Here is a 21,098-nt window from a genome sequence, read left to right as displayed (position 1 = left end):
GAGGGGTTAAACTGTGTATCGTCCTTCGGTTACAGCGAGAACTCTATCACTGGCGCATCCGCTATTACGAGCGATTAAGCGCGCGCGATTTTTTCCGTTACAGTTATTTATGCACCCCAGCGATGATATTGCATGTGATCGATTACCTTCGGCATCGTTTCCTCGCTATGTGCACTAGCGATTTCTCTCGTCGACATTCGGCGATGTCGGAGTCGATTAGTAATATCCGTCGACAGTTGTTCCGTAAAGAAATTTCGAAATGAAAGAGAACATATTTTCGTAATAAATGCGTAAATAACGTGTCCGATAACGGTTGTTAACTCGTTAGAATTAAGGCTGACTAAACGACCGTTTAATTTTGAGGCTAAATACTTCAATTAAGTAAGAATGGGATACACCTTGAGATATTGCAGAGTGCTTAATTGATTTCAGAGGTTAGTTTATATTTTGTCGCGTCTGGTTAAATTACGGAAAGGCTATTATGAGAATTTATAGCGAGAAATGTGTAATTTCTCTACTGGCGCTTGAAGTGTGTTTTCATCATACGTATAGTACGGTTAAGTTAGGATACGTAACGCTGTTTGAATAAGAAAACTGAAATGTTTGCAACAAAATGCTATCGATCATCTTCGGTACGGTATAGTTTGCTCACTTTGTGCATTTGCGAGCTCTCTCGTTGACATTCAAAGGCGATGTTGGAGTTTATTAGTAATACCCACTGACTGCTGTACTCTAAGGAAAATTTGAAATGAAAGAGGAAAACTTGTTTTCGCAATAAATGCGTATATAACGTGGCCGATAGCAGCTGTTAACTCATTAAAAATAAAGACTGAAGTAAACGATATCTTAATTTTAATGTTATATACGGAAATTAAGTAAGAATGTGATACACCTCAAGATATGGCAGAGTACATCACTGATTTAAGAGGATATTTCATATCTTCTCGCGTCTAGTTACGGCTATTTACAAGTAAATTTTTCGCGAGGAGGTTATTTCTCTACATGCGTTTCAAATATGTTTTCATGATGTGCTACATATACGGTTAGGTTAGGTGACGCTGTTTGAAGAAGAAAGCCGAGGTGTTTGCCACAAAAACCTCAGGAGTGATACCGTATTTCTCCGAATCCAACACTTCCCCCCCCTCCCCCCCCCCTCAGAATCTCATGCGAAAACTCAAGGGTTGTTGCATTCGCGGCCTAACAGTACATTAATGGATACCACTGGCAACTACCGCGGTAACAACGCTGCTTCTTTTCACACGCGCACAGAACTCGTTGACAATAAACGACCGCCTCTTTACTACACATCACTAGCCGTGACAACCGGTTGTACAGAGCCTGTGTGTTTCTCAAATCTGCAGAATGGCATCAAAGTATGCAACCCTTCGAATTCTTAGAAAAGACATGGCTACTCAGTGGCAGAGTCATAACGCGTCTATTGTACTTGACACTTAGTAAAATTAAGGTTTATAGACAGCAGGAATATTTTCGTGATGGATAGTCGTATTGTAAAGATACGTGGAAAAGGTATTGCCGGCAAATTTTCAACGGGTTCTAGTCGATATTATGATGCCAATTATAAGTTAATGTTTATTAAACACACGGAAATGTAGAATAATTGTGCAGCCGCAAGAAAATACGGCATAGGCCTAACTAAAGCCAATATTTGGCGTTAGCGTGAAGACGAAGAGCTAAAAAATGCGTACTGCACAAAAAATGCACTCAGTAGTCCGCAACAAGGACGCTATAAAGAAGTCAAAGATGAAATTGTAAGGTATGTGCACGAAAAACGCAAGGGCGGAATGGCCATACCGTGGCGCAATAAACTTGTTCGTTGACTTTCAACGTTCGCGATTAGGCCAATACATCGCTAGCCGCTGAATTTGGCCGAAACCGGCAAGCGAGACGTGCGTGTAGCGGCAGCCGGTTATATCTGACGCTGCGTAAAAGTAACAGTTTTATAGATAGCAAGAATAATTTCCTGATGGATCATTGTATTGTAGAGACGCATGGAATAGGTATTGCCGGAAATTTTCAATGAGTTCTCTTCGGTATTATGATGCCAATGGTCCTTAAACCCGCGGAAATAAATAATTGTGCAGCCACCAAAAATAAAGAAATACGGCATGATAAAAGTCAATGTTCGGCGTCTAAAAATAGTCTAAAAATGCGTAGGCCTACTGTAAGACAAGGCATTTATATGATTTTACAAACTTCTTTTTGAGCCTGAATAAAATTTTTTGAAGGAAAAAGTGGGGTTCATCTTGGATTCAGAGATATACGGTACTATATTTTTTTCAGAATGAAATGAAACATACACTTTCACGTAATATCGGATTACGAAAAATAACAAGTAAGCCGTAGTGTGGATATCATCTACGGAAACGCAAGTTCTGAACAGACTGATTGCCGTTTCATGCCGATTTTAAAGTGCATGAAGAGTATTCCGACTTTTATACAAAAATCAGATATAACGACAATCCGTTATAACGAGTAAATTTTTCGCTGTTATGAATTCTCACTACAAACGGACTTCTACTGTATATGGAACACTTTGAACAGAAAGCCTTAGCTACATCTACCCTGAAACCGAAATGTTTTCTCCGTTTTGTGGATGACACATTCGTAATCTGGCCTCACGGGAGCAATAACCTACAGCTATTTCTCGACCATCTCAACTCTATACACGTAAATATTCAGTTCACCATGGAAATAGAAGTAGACGGAAAACTACCGTTCCTGGATGTCCTAGTAAAACGCAACTCCAATGGGACCCTGACTCACAAAGTATACAGGAAACCCACTCACACAAACAGGTACCTACACGCCTCGTCTCATCATCACCCATCACAAAAGCAGGTTGTCGTAAGATCACTGGTGAAAAGGGCCATAGAGATATCTGACTCAGAGCACCTAGAGAAAGAGAAAGAACACTTCACGAGAACCCTCAGGAAAAATGGCTACTCGCTCAATAACATCCAACGTGTCCTTAAAAAATCAGAAGAGAACAAAGAAAAGGCCGCCCTAGAAGAAAACAACGAGAAAGAAGAACTGACCCGCCCGTAAACAGCGACACTGCCATACATTAAAAATACTACAAACAGGATCGGCAAGATACTGGACAAATACGACATAAAAACTATCTATAAACCTCACCGGAAGCTAGCCCGTTATCTACCACCAGTAAAAGACACAATAAAATTACAGGCCCCTGGAGTATATCACACTGAATGTAGCTGCGGAGCCTGTTACGTTGGTGAAACAAAATGTCTGATCTCCACCCGCCTAAAAGAACATATCCGTCACACCAAGAACCAAAACACAGATATCTCAGCGGTAGCCAAGCACTGCTACGAAACAAGGCATGGAATATCATTTGACAAGACCAAGATCCTAGCAGCTATCTGGAAAGGAAAATCCGTGAGGCTATCGAAATCAAGAAACATCCAAACAACATAAATTTAGAAGAAGGATATAAAATCAGTAATTCTTGGATGCCTATCATTCATAGTTTAAGACAGACAGACCACAACATAAACACACGGGCCGGAACCCCATTACATAACAGCGCGGGCAAGCCCCCACTACCTGGCTGTGACACATACCTTCCAGAATACTCACGAGACAGCCAGAAAGGCTAGGATATAAAAGGCCAAGGTCAGGGCCACTCTAGTAGTGTAAATTTCTGCCTGGGAGACTGATTACCTCGGATCGAGTAGGGGTATTTCAGTCGCCTTGATAAAGAATACTGCAATGTATTTGAAACGTCGGTAAACTGTACGTGATGTGCAGACAACTACAACACGGTTCAACCCGGAAATTAAATTAAATAATTCTTCACACCATGGAGGCTTCACTTCTAAGATATAAATGTTCAATGTTCATACAAAATGGTTATTTTCACAGTTACTGCGATTTGATTGATTTTATGTGCAATGTCAGTGTAACTTCAAACCTTTGAGAAAAAGTAATCGTAATTTCTGCAGTTTGATTTTAGAACAGAATGTTTTTGCAAGAAAGTGTGAAAATTATGAGAGCAAATATGGTACAGCTTTGAGTAGGCAGCTATTTTCTACAATCCCTGAATTTTTTGAGTTGGCAACAACTTTCATTTCGGGAGAGAAGATTCTTCAAACTCATTCACATCAAAACACTTAGAACAAACCACAGTGTATTTTGTAGGCTTAAAACCTTCTCTGTTGATACTGCATTCTTATAACTTGAATCTAGATGGAGATTTTCACAACTGGGAAACTGGTGGAAAGACAGCATAAAGGTACCTTTCTCATGCATCGAATTACATTTATAAACACAGCACTGTTGAGGTAGTTTGTGTAAATATTAAAATACATCACTTAACTACTTCACTTTCACATAACGATTAAGTAACTTAAAAACTGCGCACATATGTAACTTGCAGTTTCACTTCTGTGACTGTGCTGGCATTGCAGTACACTGGTTACTTACAGGCATAGATAGAGGTTACCTCTACTAATGTAACATAGAAATGCACTCCAACTTCAAATGCTGGTCACTTGTCACAGAGGTAATGGAGAGAAGAAAAGAAAAAAGTGTATCATAAAATTATTTCCTCTCTCATTTAACTGTAAATCACTTTTTACCCAAACTGCTCCGTTAAGACACTATTCTAGCACCTCAGATAGAAATAGTTTTATCTGCACTTTGTATTACATACTATATCTAGCAGGAGAAAGATAGCTTTCAGTACCTTTTACTAAAATAATATAATGCAGTTCATTATTCCAATTTAAGTATCTGTAGCTTACTTTGTGTAATGAGTTGTGCGATAAGCACTTCTCTTTTACTCAGTTCCTTGCGCAGGTTCTCACTGGTATCGCCAAGCTCTGACTGTGGTCTCACAGTAAGAAGTTGCGTGGACAACATATCAACCTGCTCACGTAAAGATCGATTTATTTCCTGTAGTCTGCGGCAATCAGCCTGTAATCGGGCTCTAGCTGTGCGCTCTAGTCGTTCTCGACGTTCTGATGACTGAACCAGATCCTCGTGTGCCCGATGAATCTTGCTTATTTCTTGTTCGAGCTATAAAGAAAAGAGGAATATCAAACCTAGGACATCTTCCACTACATAACTATGGTAAGTAGGTCTTTCCATACTTATTATGATTATGTATAGAGTTAGGGCATATATATAATTAGAAATATTGCTGCAATACTGTTGTCTCTTAACAGAGGATGATTAAAAAAAGGAACAAATGAATTATACAACAGAAATGGAATAAAACTGAAAGAAACATAATTCAGTACACAAAATGTTTAATCATTATTCTTTATTTTAATATTTAATCATTTTTCCTTATTTTGCTAAAGATGGGGCATTGTGTTTCTAGAATTTTATACACAAGAATACTAAAAGATAGCTGTAACATACTGCATCAAAATAAAAGCTCAAATAAATTTAATACTTCTGAAGCCTTAGAAAGTATTGCCTAGGGTCCAGTTTCACTGTTCTCTTCCCCCTCTTCTTCAATCTCATCTTCTGGTAATGGTAACCTTTGTGAGATTCCTGAAATTAGACATTTCTCATGGTCCTCTTAGTTAATCGAGAGGGTATTCATGTGAACTGAGATATGTAACAGAATTTTGAAATACTCCTTTTCACTGTACCAGATTTAATGACTCTTGGTAGTGTTTGTCATTTCTTAGTTATGGAGTAAGTTTGGTAATGTTTAGGTTTGAGGTTAAGTAAAAATCAATAATAAATTGTTATAATTAAATATTGGGAATTCCTATCTATTAACCACTTACACCAGGGATGCTCAACTTAATTTGTAGCCAGGCTGAAAGGCAGATTCCTAAATGAACCACGGGCCACATTATTCTTCCCTGCCTGTCCTTTCCTAACACACAAATACATCCACACACCCAGGGGCTCACTTCTTCAATCACCAACCAACCTCTCACATGGCTAATCGACAATACAAACAATAACCTGACACACGATACAAAACATTGTTGAGAAAAGTAAACAATACACTGTAACTTTGGATAAACTTAGCAATTAATGAGTGGTAGCGTTGAAATATCTGGAGACAGATTTGACACAGCCCCCCTCAGAATGGAATGTAAGTGCTCACCACTAACACAAGAACATAATTTTGATTTGTTAAACATAATTTTTGAATATGTTTGTTCACAAATGTAAGTACTCGCAAACTTGCACAACTATAGTTTCATGCAAATTTAAAGACAGCTGGAAAATTTTCATTACTAAGCGACACTGGCGTAGCCAAGGGGGAGGCCCAGGGGGCCGGCCCCCCCCCAAAAAATATTTCCTGAAACTAGAGCGAGGATCAGCCGTTGTTTTACGTACGGTACCAACAACTTAAAAACTTACGTCGAAATGTTAAGTTAACGTAGCGACAAAGAATCTACTAGTAAGGCTCAATAGGGCCATACATAATTCTCCATATTTGTACTGCTTGAATGAAAGGAAGACAATTAGGATTGTGATGCGCGGGGATATTTCCCTGTAGAGGTCTCGCTATTGAGAATGTAACCGTGTGTTGACAATAATGTCAAGACATGAAGAAAGGGGCAATTAGCAAGGGATTACTCAGTAGGGGGCCGGAACGTGACCACCGAGATAACGGGGGCCACGTCCAGAAACATTTGCAAGCTTACAACATCATGTCAGCTATTGCATATCGGTTCCAGGAAACAACAATGTCCTAGGGATCCTCGGGTTGTACTGTGGTTGAGAGATGTGCTGTGTTTAAGTTGCAGCGTTGGGAAGACTGTGACGGGATTGTGAGCTGCACGTTAGTTCCTCAATTTGTGCCATATAAGTAACTTTTTTGAAGAGGAGCCGTTTTGTCACTGATAAGCCAACACTATGTGAATTCTCGGTAAGTTATGAAAAAAGTTTTTTTATTCTTACAGTAGCAAGACAATCGCGGATGCGTGCCTAAGTTCGATAGGTGGGCCTGTATATCTTGTCAAATGCCCGGAGACTGATTGGAACCTCAAATGGCACCATCAAAAGTGCAGGTAACTAATTTGTAATTGGCGGGCGTGATAACTCAGTCCCAATGGTTCTATCTTCTCAACAGGACGGCCCAGGCTTGAATTGCAGTCGATACATGAAGCATTTTGAAAATGGGAAATCACGTTCTATTGATATGGATTCTACTTAAAACACTAGATCCCGTCCCTTACCTTTCCTTGTACTTTTGAGCCAGGACCTCATCATTTATGGTGGTGTATTTTGAGTATCCAACCATTCTTCGGACTTACCTTGTACCTTAAATGGTGAGTGGATGCAGTGGCGTACCCACAAAATAATTTAAGTCCAGACCAGTAGTGTGGATACAACTTTTCCTTGGAAGGGGTTGTGAAAAGATTTTTTAATTTTTATTTAGAATTTGCTTTACATCGCACCGTAGGTCTTATGGCGACGATGGGAAAGGAAAGGGCTGAGAGTGGGAAGAAGCGGCCGTGGACTTAATTAAGGTACAGCCCCAGCATTTGCCTGGTGTGAAAATGGGAAACCACATAAAACCATCTTTAGGGTTGCCGACAGTGGAGTTTGAACCCACTATCTCCCGTAACCGCAAGGCCAACTCGCCCGGTGGATATGAAAAGAAAGCCGGTCCTACCGAGTGCGGTGACGGATCTTCAGTAGATATTGTTGGTTTTGATTGTTACCATGTACAATCATACCTTCTGTACTCTTAACATAAACCGACTGCATTATTGAAACTGTTCCTTCTTCGTTTGTGAGGAAGTAGAATCTTCATTTAATTTTTCTTAAAAAAAGGAACCACTTTGGTACTACACCCCGTGAAAGTGACTACCTTCCAGGTCGTAGATTTTCAATTACGGGAGACTCAAGGCCAACTCTACTGCACCCACAAACAAAGCTATATCCTCCCCATCCCATGCCTTTCTTAACTCTGTCAGTGCCGGGAATCGAATTCAGGATGCCTTAAGTCAAATTCTAAAATAAGGAGACCTAAAAGTATCCAGCCAGCCCCATGGTGTAGGGGTAGCATGCCTGCCTCTTACCAGAGCCCCTGGGTTGGATTCCAGGCCAGGTCAGGGCTGGTTCGAGGTACACTCAGCCCACGTGCTTACAATTGAGGAGCTATCTGACGATGAGATGGCGGCTCCGATCTAGAAAGCCAGGAATAACGGTGGATAGGATTCGTCGTGCTGACCACACGACACCTCGTAATCTGCAGGCCTCCGGGCTGAACAGCCGTCGCTTGGTAGGCGATGGCCCTTCGGGGCTGTTACGCCATGGAGTTTGGTTTGGAAAAGTGTACAGAGAAGGAAGCGACACCCCTGCAAGGCTCTTCAGCTTTCAGCTAGTTCTTCTGTCCGGCCTCGTGCATTTAGGACAGTAAGAAAACGGACGCCTTATTAAATGCTCCTCATAAAACCTTTGTAAAAGTACTAACTGCATCTATTTATAACAATAATCACAAACGCCTCCTTTTCATGTGGTTCAGTTGGTTGAGTTGCTGCCCTTCTGAGTCTGAGTTCGCAGGTTCAAATCCCGGCTTGGGTCGATGGCCCTTAAAATGGTGTTGAAATGGCAACAGCTCAGTGTCGTTAGTTTCTGGCACGTAAATAAAAATTATACATACGAATATTAGCGTCATAAAACTCTAACTTTATACTGCTGTATTCTGTATCCCAGGCTTGCGTGGAAAAGTAATTAACAATTTACTTTACGTCGCACTGACACAGATAAGTCTTATGGTGACGGTGGGATAGGAAAGGCTTAGGAGTGGGAAGGAAGCGGCCGTGCCCTTAATTAAGGTACAGCCCCAGCATTTGCTTGGTGTGAAAATGGGAAACCGTGGGAAAACATTTTCAGGGCTGCCGACAGTGGGGTTCGAATCCACTATCTCCCGGATGCAAGCTCACAGGTGCGTGCCCCTAACTGCGAGGGAAACTAATAGGACAAGGTAAACCCTACACAGCATACGTTGTGAGGTGTACCCTTTCTTTACCAACTAACAAAATATCTGTACCCATACGCTTTACATTATATATTTATTTATTCGTTTGTTTGTTTATTTATTTATTTATTTATTAGTGCCTTCAGTAGAGTGGTGAAGTTAGGGCTCCAGGCCCTCTCGTACACTTAACCGCATATTAAGCAGAATCTTAAATAAAATACTGAGATACTTAAAATAGTTAAAACTACATAAATTAATAGAATTGAAAATAAATTTAAATAAATTACTCACTAAATTAATATTAGAACTAATAACTAAAAAACTCTTAAAAATGACTAATCCTCAGGAACGCACACATTCATCAACCATTCAGTCAGCTGTCCTCAGCAGGTAGTCTCGGCAGGTGACCCTAAATCGTGATTAAAAACAGCTACTTTCTCTGACCTGAACTGGCAGGGAATTCCATAATCTGGCGACAGTCACCACAAATGATCTATTAATTTTATTTGTGCGGTGCAGTGGAATAAAAAGAATGTATCTAGAACGTGTATTTAAGTTGTGGAATGATGATAAGAAGTTGAATTTAGAAGAAATATACTTTCAGCTAACACTGATCACCATCGTTAAAGTGAGTAGCTGCCGACATTTATCAGACATCAGCCATGAGACAGCTTGATAGTGTGGGGTGACATGAACATCGTACCTGATATTGTAAATAAATCGCAGGCAGGAATTCAGTGCTCGTTGAAGTTTAAATGTTTCTTCTCTCGTCATGTCAACTAAAACGTCACAATAATCAATAATAGGGAGAATGAGTGTCTGTATTAGTTTGGCCTGTAGCTCAAATGGAAATACATCCCTCTGCCGTTTAAGAGAGTGAAGAACTCCAGAAATCTTTTTACGTATTTCTTTTGTGTGATCAGACCAATCAACTGTTTCATTCATCATTACGCCGGGATTTGTAACCGTTTTACTGTAGGGAATAATATTACCATTCAGTAGGATAGGCAGGATTGCGACATTGTTCGAGCAGTTCAGTAATTTTTGAGATCCAATTATAATTGAGATTTTTTGCAGTTTAGTATAAGAGAGCTTCGTTGTGCATATACACTGAGTCCTCGGAGGTCCCTGTTAACATCTTGTCTTTCAGTATCAATATATTTGAAGGTCGTCAGCACAGAGGTAATGTGTGTTATTTCCTGTCACAGATGGTATGTCATTGATATATACATACATACATACATACATACATACATACATACATACATAATCATTATAGACTGTTATGCCTTTTAGTGTTCAGTCTGCAAGCCTCTGTGAATTTACTAAACGTCGCCACAATCCTCGATTGATATAAATACAGAAAATTAGGGGCCTAGAACACTGCCCTGTGGGGCAACACTAAGTTTCGTTTTCCATTTAGAGGCCCTGTCGTTTACTGCTACATGCTGTTGACGGTTACTCAAATAAGAACTAAAAACCTTAAGCGCAGCCAGGTCGAAATTTAGCAGCCCCATTTTTTTTATCATAGTCGGAGTTACTATAGTGTCAAAGGCGCTACTGAAGTCAAGAAGAATAAGTATAGTGAGCAGTCGTTTGTCCATAGCATTTCTAATGTCTTCAGTAACCTTCAAAAGTGCTGTCGTGGTACTTTGACCCTTCTCAAATCCAGATTGCAAAGGGTCCAAAAGAGCATTTTCATTTAGGTATTCCAGAACTTCTTCGTATACTAAACGTTCAAAGTCTTTAGAAAGCGCAGGGAGTAGGGCGATAGTCAGAGGGTGATTGTGGGTTTAAACTCTTAGGTACCGATATAGTATTGGCTGTTTTCCAGACAGTAGGGAAAGTTCCGTTTAGTAAACAGTAGTTCAGTATGTGCGTCAGTATAGGCAAGATAGCACCCATAATGTTATGTATAAAAGTAATAGGAATATCATCTACACCTGTAGTCTCTGATTTAATCGAGTACACAGCCTTTTAACCTGATTTTGTGACACTGTGAAATGTGAATGGTGGATTAGTTGGAGGGGAGGGCGGCGAGTCGGTGCAGTTAATTTGGGTAGGTTGAATATTTATTCTACTAAAGTAATCGTTCAGTTCGTCAAGTGGAATGTCAGGAGTTATCTGTCTCTGATGATGTTTTCCTATTCCTAGAGCTCTAAGTTGGTCCCATGCGCGATTAGAATTTAAGTTGTTAGCTAAATTCCGGAAATATATACATTTTTAAATTTCTGATTAACTGCTTTGTGCGATTTCTTAAGATGCGGTTAGATTCGAAGTCTGTGTCATCTAGGGTTTGTTTATAATGTCGAAATAAAGAGTCACGGTGGGCCATCATTCTCATGCCTTCATCATCTAGCCATGGACAACAAGAAGGATGAGAAACCTGTATCCGATGTGTGTGTGTGTGTGTGTATATCTTGGCCGCATTATTTGTATAAAATGTCGCTTCTTTATTGCTTATCATATGACCATTATTATAATAACATTACCGTATTTATTCTACACCAGAATATTGCATCCTTACTCAAACTGTTTATTTTTGCATTCATTTAACTTGTACTCGGAATATATGAAATGCTGCAGTTATGTTGGGGTGGGAGTAATGGCGGTACCCGGATGGGGGGGGGAGGGGTTGTCGTCCAAGGAGTCCAGACACCCCAGGAGTTTTTTTTTTGCTACGGGCTTTACGTCGCACCGACACAGATAGGTCTTATGGCGACGATGGGATAGGAAAGGCCTAGGAGTTGGAAGGAAGCGGCCGTGGCCTTAAATAATGTTCAGCTCCAGCATTTGCCTGGTGTGAAAATGGGAAACCACGGAAAACCATTTTCGGGGCTGCCGATAGTGGGATTCGAACCTACTATCTCCCGGATGCAAGCTCACAGCCGCGCGCCTCTACGCGTACGGCCAACTCGCCCGGTCCCAGGAGTTTTAACGAATGTACTTTTATTAAGCATTTTATATAAAATGCATATTAATATTAGCTTCCGGAGTCCGACTCATTGGCTGAATGATCAGTGTTGAGGCCTTCGGTTCAGAGGGTCCCGGGTTCGATTACCGGCTGGGTCGGGGATTTTAATCGCGTCTGAATAATTCTTCTGGCTGGGGACTGGGTGTTTGTCTGAACATATTCATATTCAGACAACATACTACACTACCAACCACCAGAGAAACACACAACAATGATTACATCTCTCTATATAGGGTTGGCATCGGGAAGGTCATCCGGCCGTAAAACAGGGCCAAATCCACATGTGCGACGCAGTTCGCACCCGCGACCCCACACATGTGGGAAAATAAGAAGAAGAAGAAGAAGAAGATTACTATTGGCCTCCGGAATCCACACGAATCCAGCACTCTTACTTGGATCCAAGGACACTCATTTCCTTTTTAGGTATTCTACACCACCTAAATGATGGAAGTTTGGACAACTATCAAAATAAATTTCTGGATGAATGGGGCCCCCCCCAAACTGAAATCCTGGCTACGCTTCTGCTAAGCGACCTGTAAAAGTTAATAAGATTTCCCTCCCCAAACTTGGCCCTTAATTGGGAACAACATTGAAGTTCAATTAATTCGACCTACAGTTGCACAGGTGTATCATCGACATCCACTGCAAATGGATTTTGAACTAATGAACTTCCTCCTCACAGAAAGGTCTATAAAAATGTTTTCATACTCATTCTTCAATAAGTCAATCAACTTATTAAACCTATCATATGGCACTGAACTGTTTGCGTTCTCTTCTTGAAGCTCAGCACATGAAAAGTGGGAGAACATGACCTTCTCTAATTGCTATTGAAATAATTTCAATTTTGTTTGGAACAGTAACACATAACTACACACTTCATTTAAAAGCACGCCTTTATCTTGTAATCGCTTATTCAAAATATTTACCGAGTATTGCTAAATCCCACATCTAGTTTTCGTCCATAAATTCTGCCACTTCTTTCTGTTTCATGTTCATAAATGTCCTTATTTCTTCATGAAGGTGAAAGAAGAGTTTCAAAATATTATCACGACTAAGCCAGTGTACCCGCTATGATAAATGATCTCGCCGTGGTCACAATCAATTTCAGCCAGAAATGACTGGAAATGATTGAGTCCATGTGATAAAATACCTACAATTAATTGTAGATGTCACAGTGTTCATCACAGGTAAATTTAACTTTTCCATATAGCACTTGATGAATAATGCAGTGTAATTCAAGAGGCATATCAATATTTCTGTAAGTAAACTCGTTCCTTATTCTTCCAATTAATCCAATTTTTGTACCACTCGTATTATTATTATTATTATTATTATTATTATTACTATTATTATTATTATTATTATTATTATTATTATTATTGGCTTTATGCACTATGATCCAGAAAACCAGGAAACACAAGATTAGGAATGAGAAAATTAGAGAAGAATTAGGAATAGATGATTCTCTCCTCAATAAGATTCAGATATCAAGACTGAAGTTGTTTCGTTACATGAAGAGGGTGCCAATTAACAGAACTGCAAGGAAGGAATTTGACAGAAAAGTAGAAGGAAGACGACCCGTGGGAAGGCCACGAAGGAAATGGATAGATTTAGTTAAGAACGATGTACTGCTGAGAGGTCATGATTGGGACAAGTTGGTGGAGGAGGAATGGTACAAGGACAGGATGAGATGGAGGAGGATCATATACCACACCCACGAAACTGGAGATGGTTCAGGATGATGATGATGATGATGATGATTGGCTTTATGTTCCACTAACTTACTTTTATGGTTTTCAGAGATGACGAGGTGACGGAATTGAGTCCCACAAGAGTTCTTTTACGTGCCAGTATATCTACCGATATGAGGCTGACGTATTTGAGCACCTTCAAATACCACCGGACTGAGCCAGGATCAAACCTGCCAAGTTGAGGTCAGAAGGACAGCGCCTCAACTGTCTGAGACACTGAGCCACTCATATTCCTTGCTCCATCTGTTGTTATAGCTGCCAATCCATCCCATCCTAAACTTAGATCTTTCAATGTTTCACTCAGCTGGAGGAACAAATCCTAGCCTGTTGTACAATAGCTCATGGATGCTACTTAAAGATGCCAGCTTCTCAGTTATCTCACACGCTTTGTCAATGCCACTAATATAAATTAAAAGTTGTGCTGTTTCACGGACATCATTACTTTCATCAAAAGTCAACGAAAAGCACTCTAATGATATTTATTTTTCGCCCAGTTGTGAGCACAAATTAGCCCCGAGTTCTACCGTTTTTCTCGTCATTGTGCTCCGCAATAAGATGACCGAATTCATCAACTGTTTCTTTTCAGGACAAATTTCTTCTATTAAAGAAAGTATGCTGTTCTTCATAAACTCCCCATCAGAAAATGGTTTCCCTTTCGCGGCTAATAAATGTGCAACTCTGTAACTAGCGCAGACTGCAGCTATATATTCCTCAACATTTGGAAAGCAACACTTTTTTTCACAAATAAAACAACTTTAAATATCAGTAGTTCGTAAGAACGTTAGTTCACAGTAAAGTAGTAAACCACAATAAAATTCCCAAAGCACTTCCTGGATGTAAACTGGCCATTTCCTGTGGATGTCCCAAGATCCCCTACGGGTCTTTCACTCTCCGGGGAAGTCTGCACTGTAATTCCAAGAAACGAATGGAAAAAGTCTATTCCTTACCTGCTTCTAAGGTGGGAATAATTATGCATCTTAGAACTTTCCTACAGCCTAGTAAAAGAAACATTACATCAAGAAGACATCATCATCATCATCATCATCATCATCATCATCATCATCATCATCATCATCATTTCTTCGCTCCATCAAGCCGGGTGCGGTTGTGTACGAGCCTCCTCCAGTTTGTTCTATCCATCCACAGATGCTGCTCATACATGCGACACAAGTTCACATCTCTAATTTCAAGGTCCTTCATTATCTGTTTTTCCCAAACATCACGAGGTCTTCCTTTTGGTCTCTTCCCAGGAACATTGTGGTCAAAGTATGTTCGAGGAGTCCTGTGAGGGTTCATTCTTTTCATGTGACCATACCATACAACTACAAATAATTCAGATATTTTTCTTATGGTTTTATCTCCTTTCTCCGTAAATTACATCAACGTTCTCATCAATTATTTTTTTTGGTATCTACGAAAAACAAACTGAAACTTAAAAGCACATTATAAAAACCTAGGCAGGGGGCCACATAAAATGCCTTTGTGGACCGAGTCCAGCCTGCAGACCACACGTTCAACACTCTTGACTTAGACAGTTGTCCCCATTTCGTACTATCCTAGGAATCTCGTGGGACTTTGGCCCAAAATTATATTGAGGTTGATATTACTCAACTTTCCTCACATTTTCCACTGCAAGTGTTAATATGTTTTGACAATTTGAGCAATGAATCCCAAGATAATGTCTATCTGATGGTTCTGCTTTCAAATTTTTGTTTCTTATACCCTGTGGGATATCTAGCACACGTAATCTTACAAACTGAAGGTAGTCTCACCATAACTCAACTTATCCCTCACCGTAACGATACCTATCCCACAAGTCTTAAGAGCAAAGATGGTGATTGTGAGCAACTTATAATGGTTCATTTGTTCCACTTTGATGTGCATGCCTCAGCGATCAAGAAATAGCAAGACAAACGACTTTCTTCACATCAGTACTGGTAATGTTGAACGATTCCTAACAAACTAATCAAATTTTCCCAGAAAAAATGCAGTGCAGAGTTAAATATCTCTGGCCTCCGCAAATATAAAAAAAATTCTCGTGTTCTCCAAGACATGGAAAAAACTGATGATGCATCAATACAAAAAAATCTCTGATTTTGATAAGTTGGAATATGCTCCAGTTGTGGCATGTGAAGTCAAGAGTGTGTTCTCTGAGTACAAAACCATTTTAGGTAAAAATAGGTGCAAGTTTGTGTTTGAGCATCTGCTGCATCTTGCTTGTAAATTTCATTGAGAAACTAGAGCATTTTATTGTGGTATGGTGTGTAATTGTTTATTTTCTCGGCAATGTTTAAAGTATAAAGTTTATTTATTATATTTATTATTTATTTATTTATTTATTTATTTATTTATTTATTTATTTATTTATTTATTTATTTATTTATTTATTTATTTATAAAATGTTATCAGATTTAAGTTTGTTTTCAATGCATGTTTCAAAATTTTTAGTGCATATTTTGGCACCTTTTACTGCATATATTGGCATTTTTAAGTGCAGAATTATCTTAAGCCTGTTCATTACTCTAGGATCATTGGGGACAATAGTCTTAAAAAAAAAAAAAAAACCCACCTGAAACAAGTTCACATCACAAATTTCATTGCTGAAAACAAATTAAGAAATAAACATGATAATGGACCTTCTTCACAATTCAGATGTTAGAAGGTTTTAGATGAAGTCGTCATAAACATTATATTGTATTGTACTGTATTGTATTGTATTGTATTGTATTGAAAATGAACCTAGTTGTTGCTTACGTTAAGAGAGGTTAGATAGAAATGAAGAGATAATCTACAGTGTGGCAACAGTACGAGTAATAATGTTGACACTACATATGAGAAAGGTAATACTGAAGATACCAGCAAAAAATAAAAGCATACAGGGACTTGATAACATGAGAGCATGCATTATTCAAATAAATAAGGATATCCATTTCAAATGGAGAAGATGAAATAGAATTCAGGCAACAGAAATAAGATTCATTAAAACTATGAATCAAACTACTCAAAGGATAAAATCAGGAATGAAGTAAACAGGAAAGTAACTGGCATTGAGGTACCTATTACCAATGTAATAAAGAAGCATAAACTTCAGTGGTATGGGCACGTTATGAAAATAACGAGCAAGAGAACTGCCAGAAAATATTTTGACCTTACTGTCCAAGGAAAAAGACCAAGGAAATGTTGGATAGACGCAGTGAAATCAGATGTGAAGGAGAGAGGCCTCAAATGGGAAGATGTCCTGGAACAGAAGATGTATGCAGACAGGAAGAGATGGCGAGCGCTTGTACACCACATCCGGGAAAGTGGAGTTGGGAAATGATTTGACAATAAATGGTGAACACGACTTTTAGGCCTACAAATAAATATAGTCTGTTTTGTTACCGGTACTCATATCACGTCATTCGTTACATCTCATTAATTCCTCTCATGAGGTTAACATCAGGAAGGGCATACGGTCGAAAAAACTTGCTACGAAGATTTGACTCACTTCATATTCGACTCCGTAGAGGAAAGGGATAAGGGTATCATCGTATTATCATATTATCCAATATTGATACAAAAGAACTTAATGGCCAGTCATTTGTCTCTGTCAGTTGAGCAGTAGGCCTACCATACAGTAAACCTGATCATTGCTTTCATTTGAATTATCATTTTGTGCCGCCAACTTCCCTGCTACCGGCGTGTCATCATTCTAAGTGACGTCATCTTCAACGCCAACTTGTCAGCCATGCACTGCAGCACTGTGATCAAGAGCATACGAGGTCCCTTCTTTTTGAACCTTTTAAAAATAGTTTCATTCCGACTATAGAGTTTAAACAGTGTGAATCTATTCCCAAATGGTTTCTGGAGATGGTCTTTGATATTCCCAGTTGATGTACGTGTAGCAGAAGCCATTCTTTTTTAATAAACCCGCGCTGTAGAAGGCGTGCCATACCACCAGCAGATAACTACTGTATGCTGTAAGTTGTACTTCCGAATGTAATACATAGTGACTGGAAGAATTCTTTTGATAACTGGGGCTGTTTCATGCTTGTTCTCTACATTTATCACATCAGGATTTATGTAAATAGCTGTACATGAGATAAGATATTGCCCGGATAGTGCCAAAAGTTCCATGACAGAAAGCACAAAAATAAATAACAGGAAAGTTTGCCACATTTATAGATATCTACAGGAGTGGCGGTAATGCGTTTTATTATCATAATGTTTAATTTTGTACGTTCGTTGACTCCATTTTTTAAAATTAATGTTTTGTTTGGAGTCTCCAAAAATCATTTAACCCTATCGTGGCCAGTGCATGATATAATTCCCACCAACTTTTTTCCTCTCTTGGGCCATTGGGTGAACTGATTCCCACATTTGATTTGTGCTGCTACCTGGTGTAGACATCAGAAAATCTAGAAAAAATATGCTCTGGAATATTTGTAGTTTCTAGGCTCAGATTCAAACGAGATTATAGCTATGTTGTCAGAGGAACCACTTTGTCTTGTGAAATAAGACAGCAAAAGTACGAGTTTATTAGTCTTGAATGGCAGTGGAAAGAGCTTCATGCCTAGGTTAATGGATGTGAGAATCAGAGGATAGCAATATTTGTTATAGAATATTAAATATAAATATTTCAATCAGAGCCGGCGGCCTCCTTTATCACTCTCTGCGCCCCCTACTTTGAGAACCACTGCCCTACAGTACTTGAATGTTCCCCATCACTTCAATATCTTTGCCTCAGATTTTATTCCTTCGTCTTTCTGTCACGTGTGTCATCATATTTTTCTTCAGAATGAACCTCATTCCTCACTGTTTACTCTTCTATATACAGTACTGCATTAAGCTGTTCCATAACATTTTCTTTCTTATTTCTTCTGAAGTTTCTTTTACTGGCCTATAAACAACAAAAGTGGTTGTTGTCCATTTCTGTCTTTAAAATATTGCATTTGATTTTTAATGTCACTTCTCTAATATTGTTCTGTACTAGTTGTGTGTTGTTTTTTTCAAACTTTTGTTCTTCATAGACATTTTCCAAATATGTGCATATCCTTCCCATTCTCCCAGTACTTTTCTATACTTTCTCTCACAATAAAAATGGTCTCCACTGTTGATCTTCTACTCCTGAAATCAAACTTGTCTTTGTGTATCTGAATTTCTATCCTTTTTCTAATCTTTCTTGCTATTACCATATTTAATCGTGTATTAGAACGCTCCCCCTGGCTTTTTGAGATGAAGAAAATTTTTTAAAAAATCTTGCATACAAGACCCTCCCCCCCCCCCCCCAACGTAATTCATCACAGAAGAACAACAATTCCGTTTCGATCGGGTACAAGTATTATTGCAGCTCTGATGACATCCCACAAATTTGTGAATAGTTTCGTCCGTACGACCTACACAATGAAAACACGCGTCAAAGTCATGCGGTACATCTGTGTTTCATAGTTAAGATGTGTCCACCTCCGTAGCATAGGCCTACTGCAGCTCCAATGACATCGCACAAATAGGTGAATAGCTTTGTGTCCAACCCGCGCATTGCAAGCATGCATCAGTCATGCCATATGTCTTTGTTTTGTAGTTAATATTGTCCACCAGCGTAATGGTTAGCACAATTAGCTACCATTCTCGGGAGTCTGAGTTCGATTCCCAGTACCATACTGCCAGAGATTTACAATCAATCAATCAATCAATCAATCAATCAATCAATCAATCAATCAATCAATCAATCAATCAATCAATGCTGATCTGCATTTAGGGCAGTTGCCCAGTGGCAGATTCCCTATCTATTGTTTTCTAGCTTTTTCTTAAATGATTTCAAAGAAATTGGAAATTGATTTAACATCTCCCTTGGTAAGTTACTCCAATCCCTAACTCCCCTTCTATAAACAAATATTTGCCTCAATTTGTCCTCTTGAATTCCAACTTTATCTTCATATTGTGAATGGCAGGAAGGTTGATATGCAGTAAAAAAGGTACATGTAACTCCCCTCCACTGGGAATGTGTCTGAAAAGAGCTGCACCACCTCGGGATGAGGAAACGAGTTTACTTTAGTTGAGAAATATTAATGGTTGTTGCTATTTATATAGCAGGCGAGATCATTAAGAAAGTGTTCGTTTAATATCTCATAACTCGGACCGATATAGGTATTTTTTAGAAGTAAGTTTATAAAACATGATGAAAGCTATCCAATTATAATGACTGGTTTATCAACAAATTAATCTAAAAAGCCACCTAATCAATACTTTATTTCTTTTGCCTTTGGCAAACTTAAAAATACATTAACAAACACAGTACATGCTTCGATCACTTAGTGGTCATCTTCAGCTGTATATAAAAAAATCTTAGATGATAACATTTAAAAGCAAGCACATTGGATCTTAAAACTATATCCCATGGGAATCCAAAAACTATTGTTCTAGATGCTTTAAATGAAATGGAAGATGGGGGGGGGGGGTTGGGGGTAAGGAGATTTATGTGAATGATACTTAAATTACAGTATCGTTTACACTTGTGTTTAAAAAACTTAAATGATGAAAAACATATTTAAAATATTTAAAAGCGTCTATGGTAAAATTCTTTTTGATAACATTAGGTGGCGTGAATAAAAAGTTTGTGCTTGTAATAATCTTCAGGCATGTGTGAGAAAAATAATAACTTAATTAAAATTCACGTCTGTGGTGATGTTAAACACTTTGTTTTTAATAAACATACTTTAAAATATTCTAAAGTGTCTATGGTAAGGCACTTATTCAAAAACACTTGTGCTTGAATGAAAGTTTATGTCATATGCACCAGTCTTCAGGTATTTGTTGTTTATATTTAATAACTTCCTTGAGTGATATTCTTGTGGTTAAAAGGCTGTGTTGACTGTTTAACTTCCGAGAATTGCTCTTCAGAATGTGATAAAAGAAATTGTGTTAGTCGTTTAACTTGCTAAAACCCTGTGGTGGCTTCTGTTATATAAAATGGTGATCTGATTTGGGCAGCTTGCCTCGCGATCTGTAACCAGCAGGAGATCGTATTATATTAAAATATGACATATGATAAAAGTAAAAAGCTCCGAATTCTAAATAGATAGCAGGAAGATATTTGTATTCGAGATTGCGTAGCCTTGACTTACCTTATCTGGCAAATGTTTAATCCGCGTTGCCTTGGAGAACTGCCTTCGTGCACGACCTAGTGTGATAGCGGTGTGACATGGTCTGATTGTTCGTGGAATATTCCGGAGAAAGGGGAAGTAGAGTTGTGTCGTCATCTAGTACGTCTTGTGAGTGGGGAGGGATTACTGGTTGTGTTTCAGTGACGTCGTGTTCGAGTATTTCATTTGTTTGTCTTGTTTGTTTACTGTTTACCATTTCCACGTATTTACTGAATTGTTCGTATAGGAGGTTTTTTTCGTTCGTTTCGTTTAGATTCCTTTCCCTGTTCTCTAGTTTATCGAGA

At 38.9% G+C, this 21,098-nt stretch overlaps 1 protein-coding gene across 2 annotated transcripts in view; it reads right to left on the bottom strand.

The window, feature by feature from the left end:
* LOC136858307 (centrosomal protein of 164 kDa) overlaps positions 1-21,098 on the bottom strand; it is a 208,807-nt gene that overhangs the window by 87,954 nt on the left and 99,755 nt on the right. For both annotated transcript variants that reach the window (XM_067137748.2, XM_067137749.2), the window contains exon 7: positions 4,788-5,061. In XM_067137748.2, the coding sequence (XP_066993849.1) occupies positions 4,788-5,061 (274 nt within the window). The remainder of the gene's footprint in view (positions 1-4,787; positions 5,062-21,098) is intronic.

This window comes from Anabrus simplex, chromosome 1, assembly GCF_040414725.1.
Source record: "Anabrus simplex isolate iqAnaSimp1 chromosome 1, ASM4041472v1, whole genome shotgun sequence".
Classification (NCBI taxonomy): Eukaryota; Metazoa; Arthropoda; class Insecta; order Orthoptera; family Tettigoniidae; genus Anabrus; species Anabrus simplex.
The sequence above is the reverse complement of the archived record's forward strand: the minus strand, read 5'-3'. Positions and strand labels throughout refer to the sequence as shown.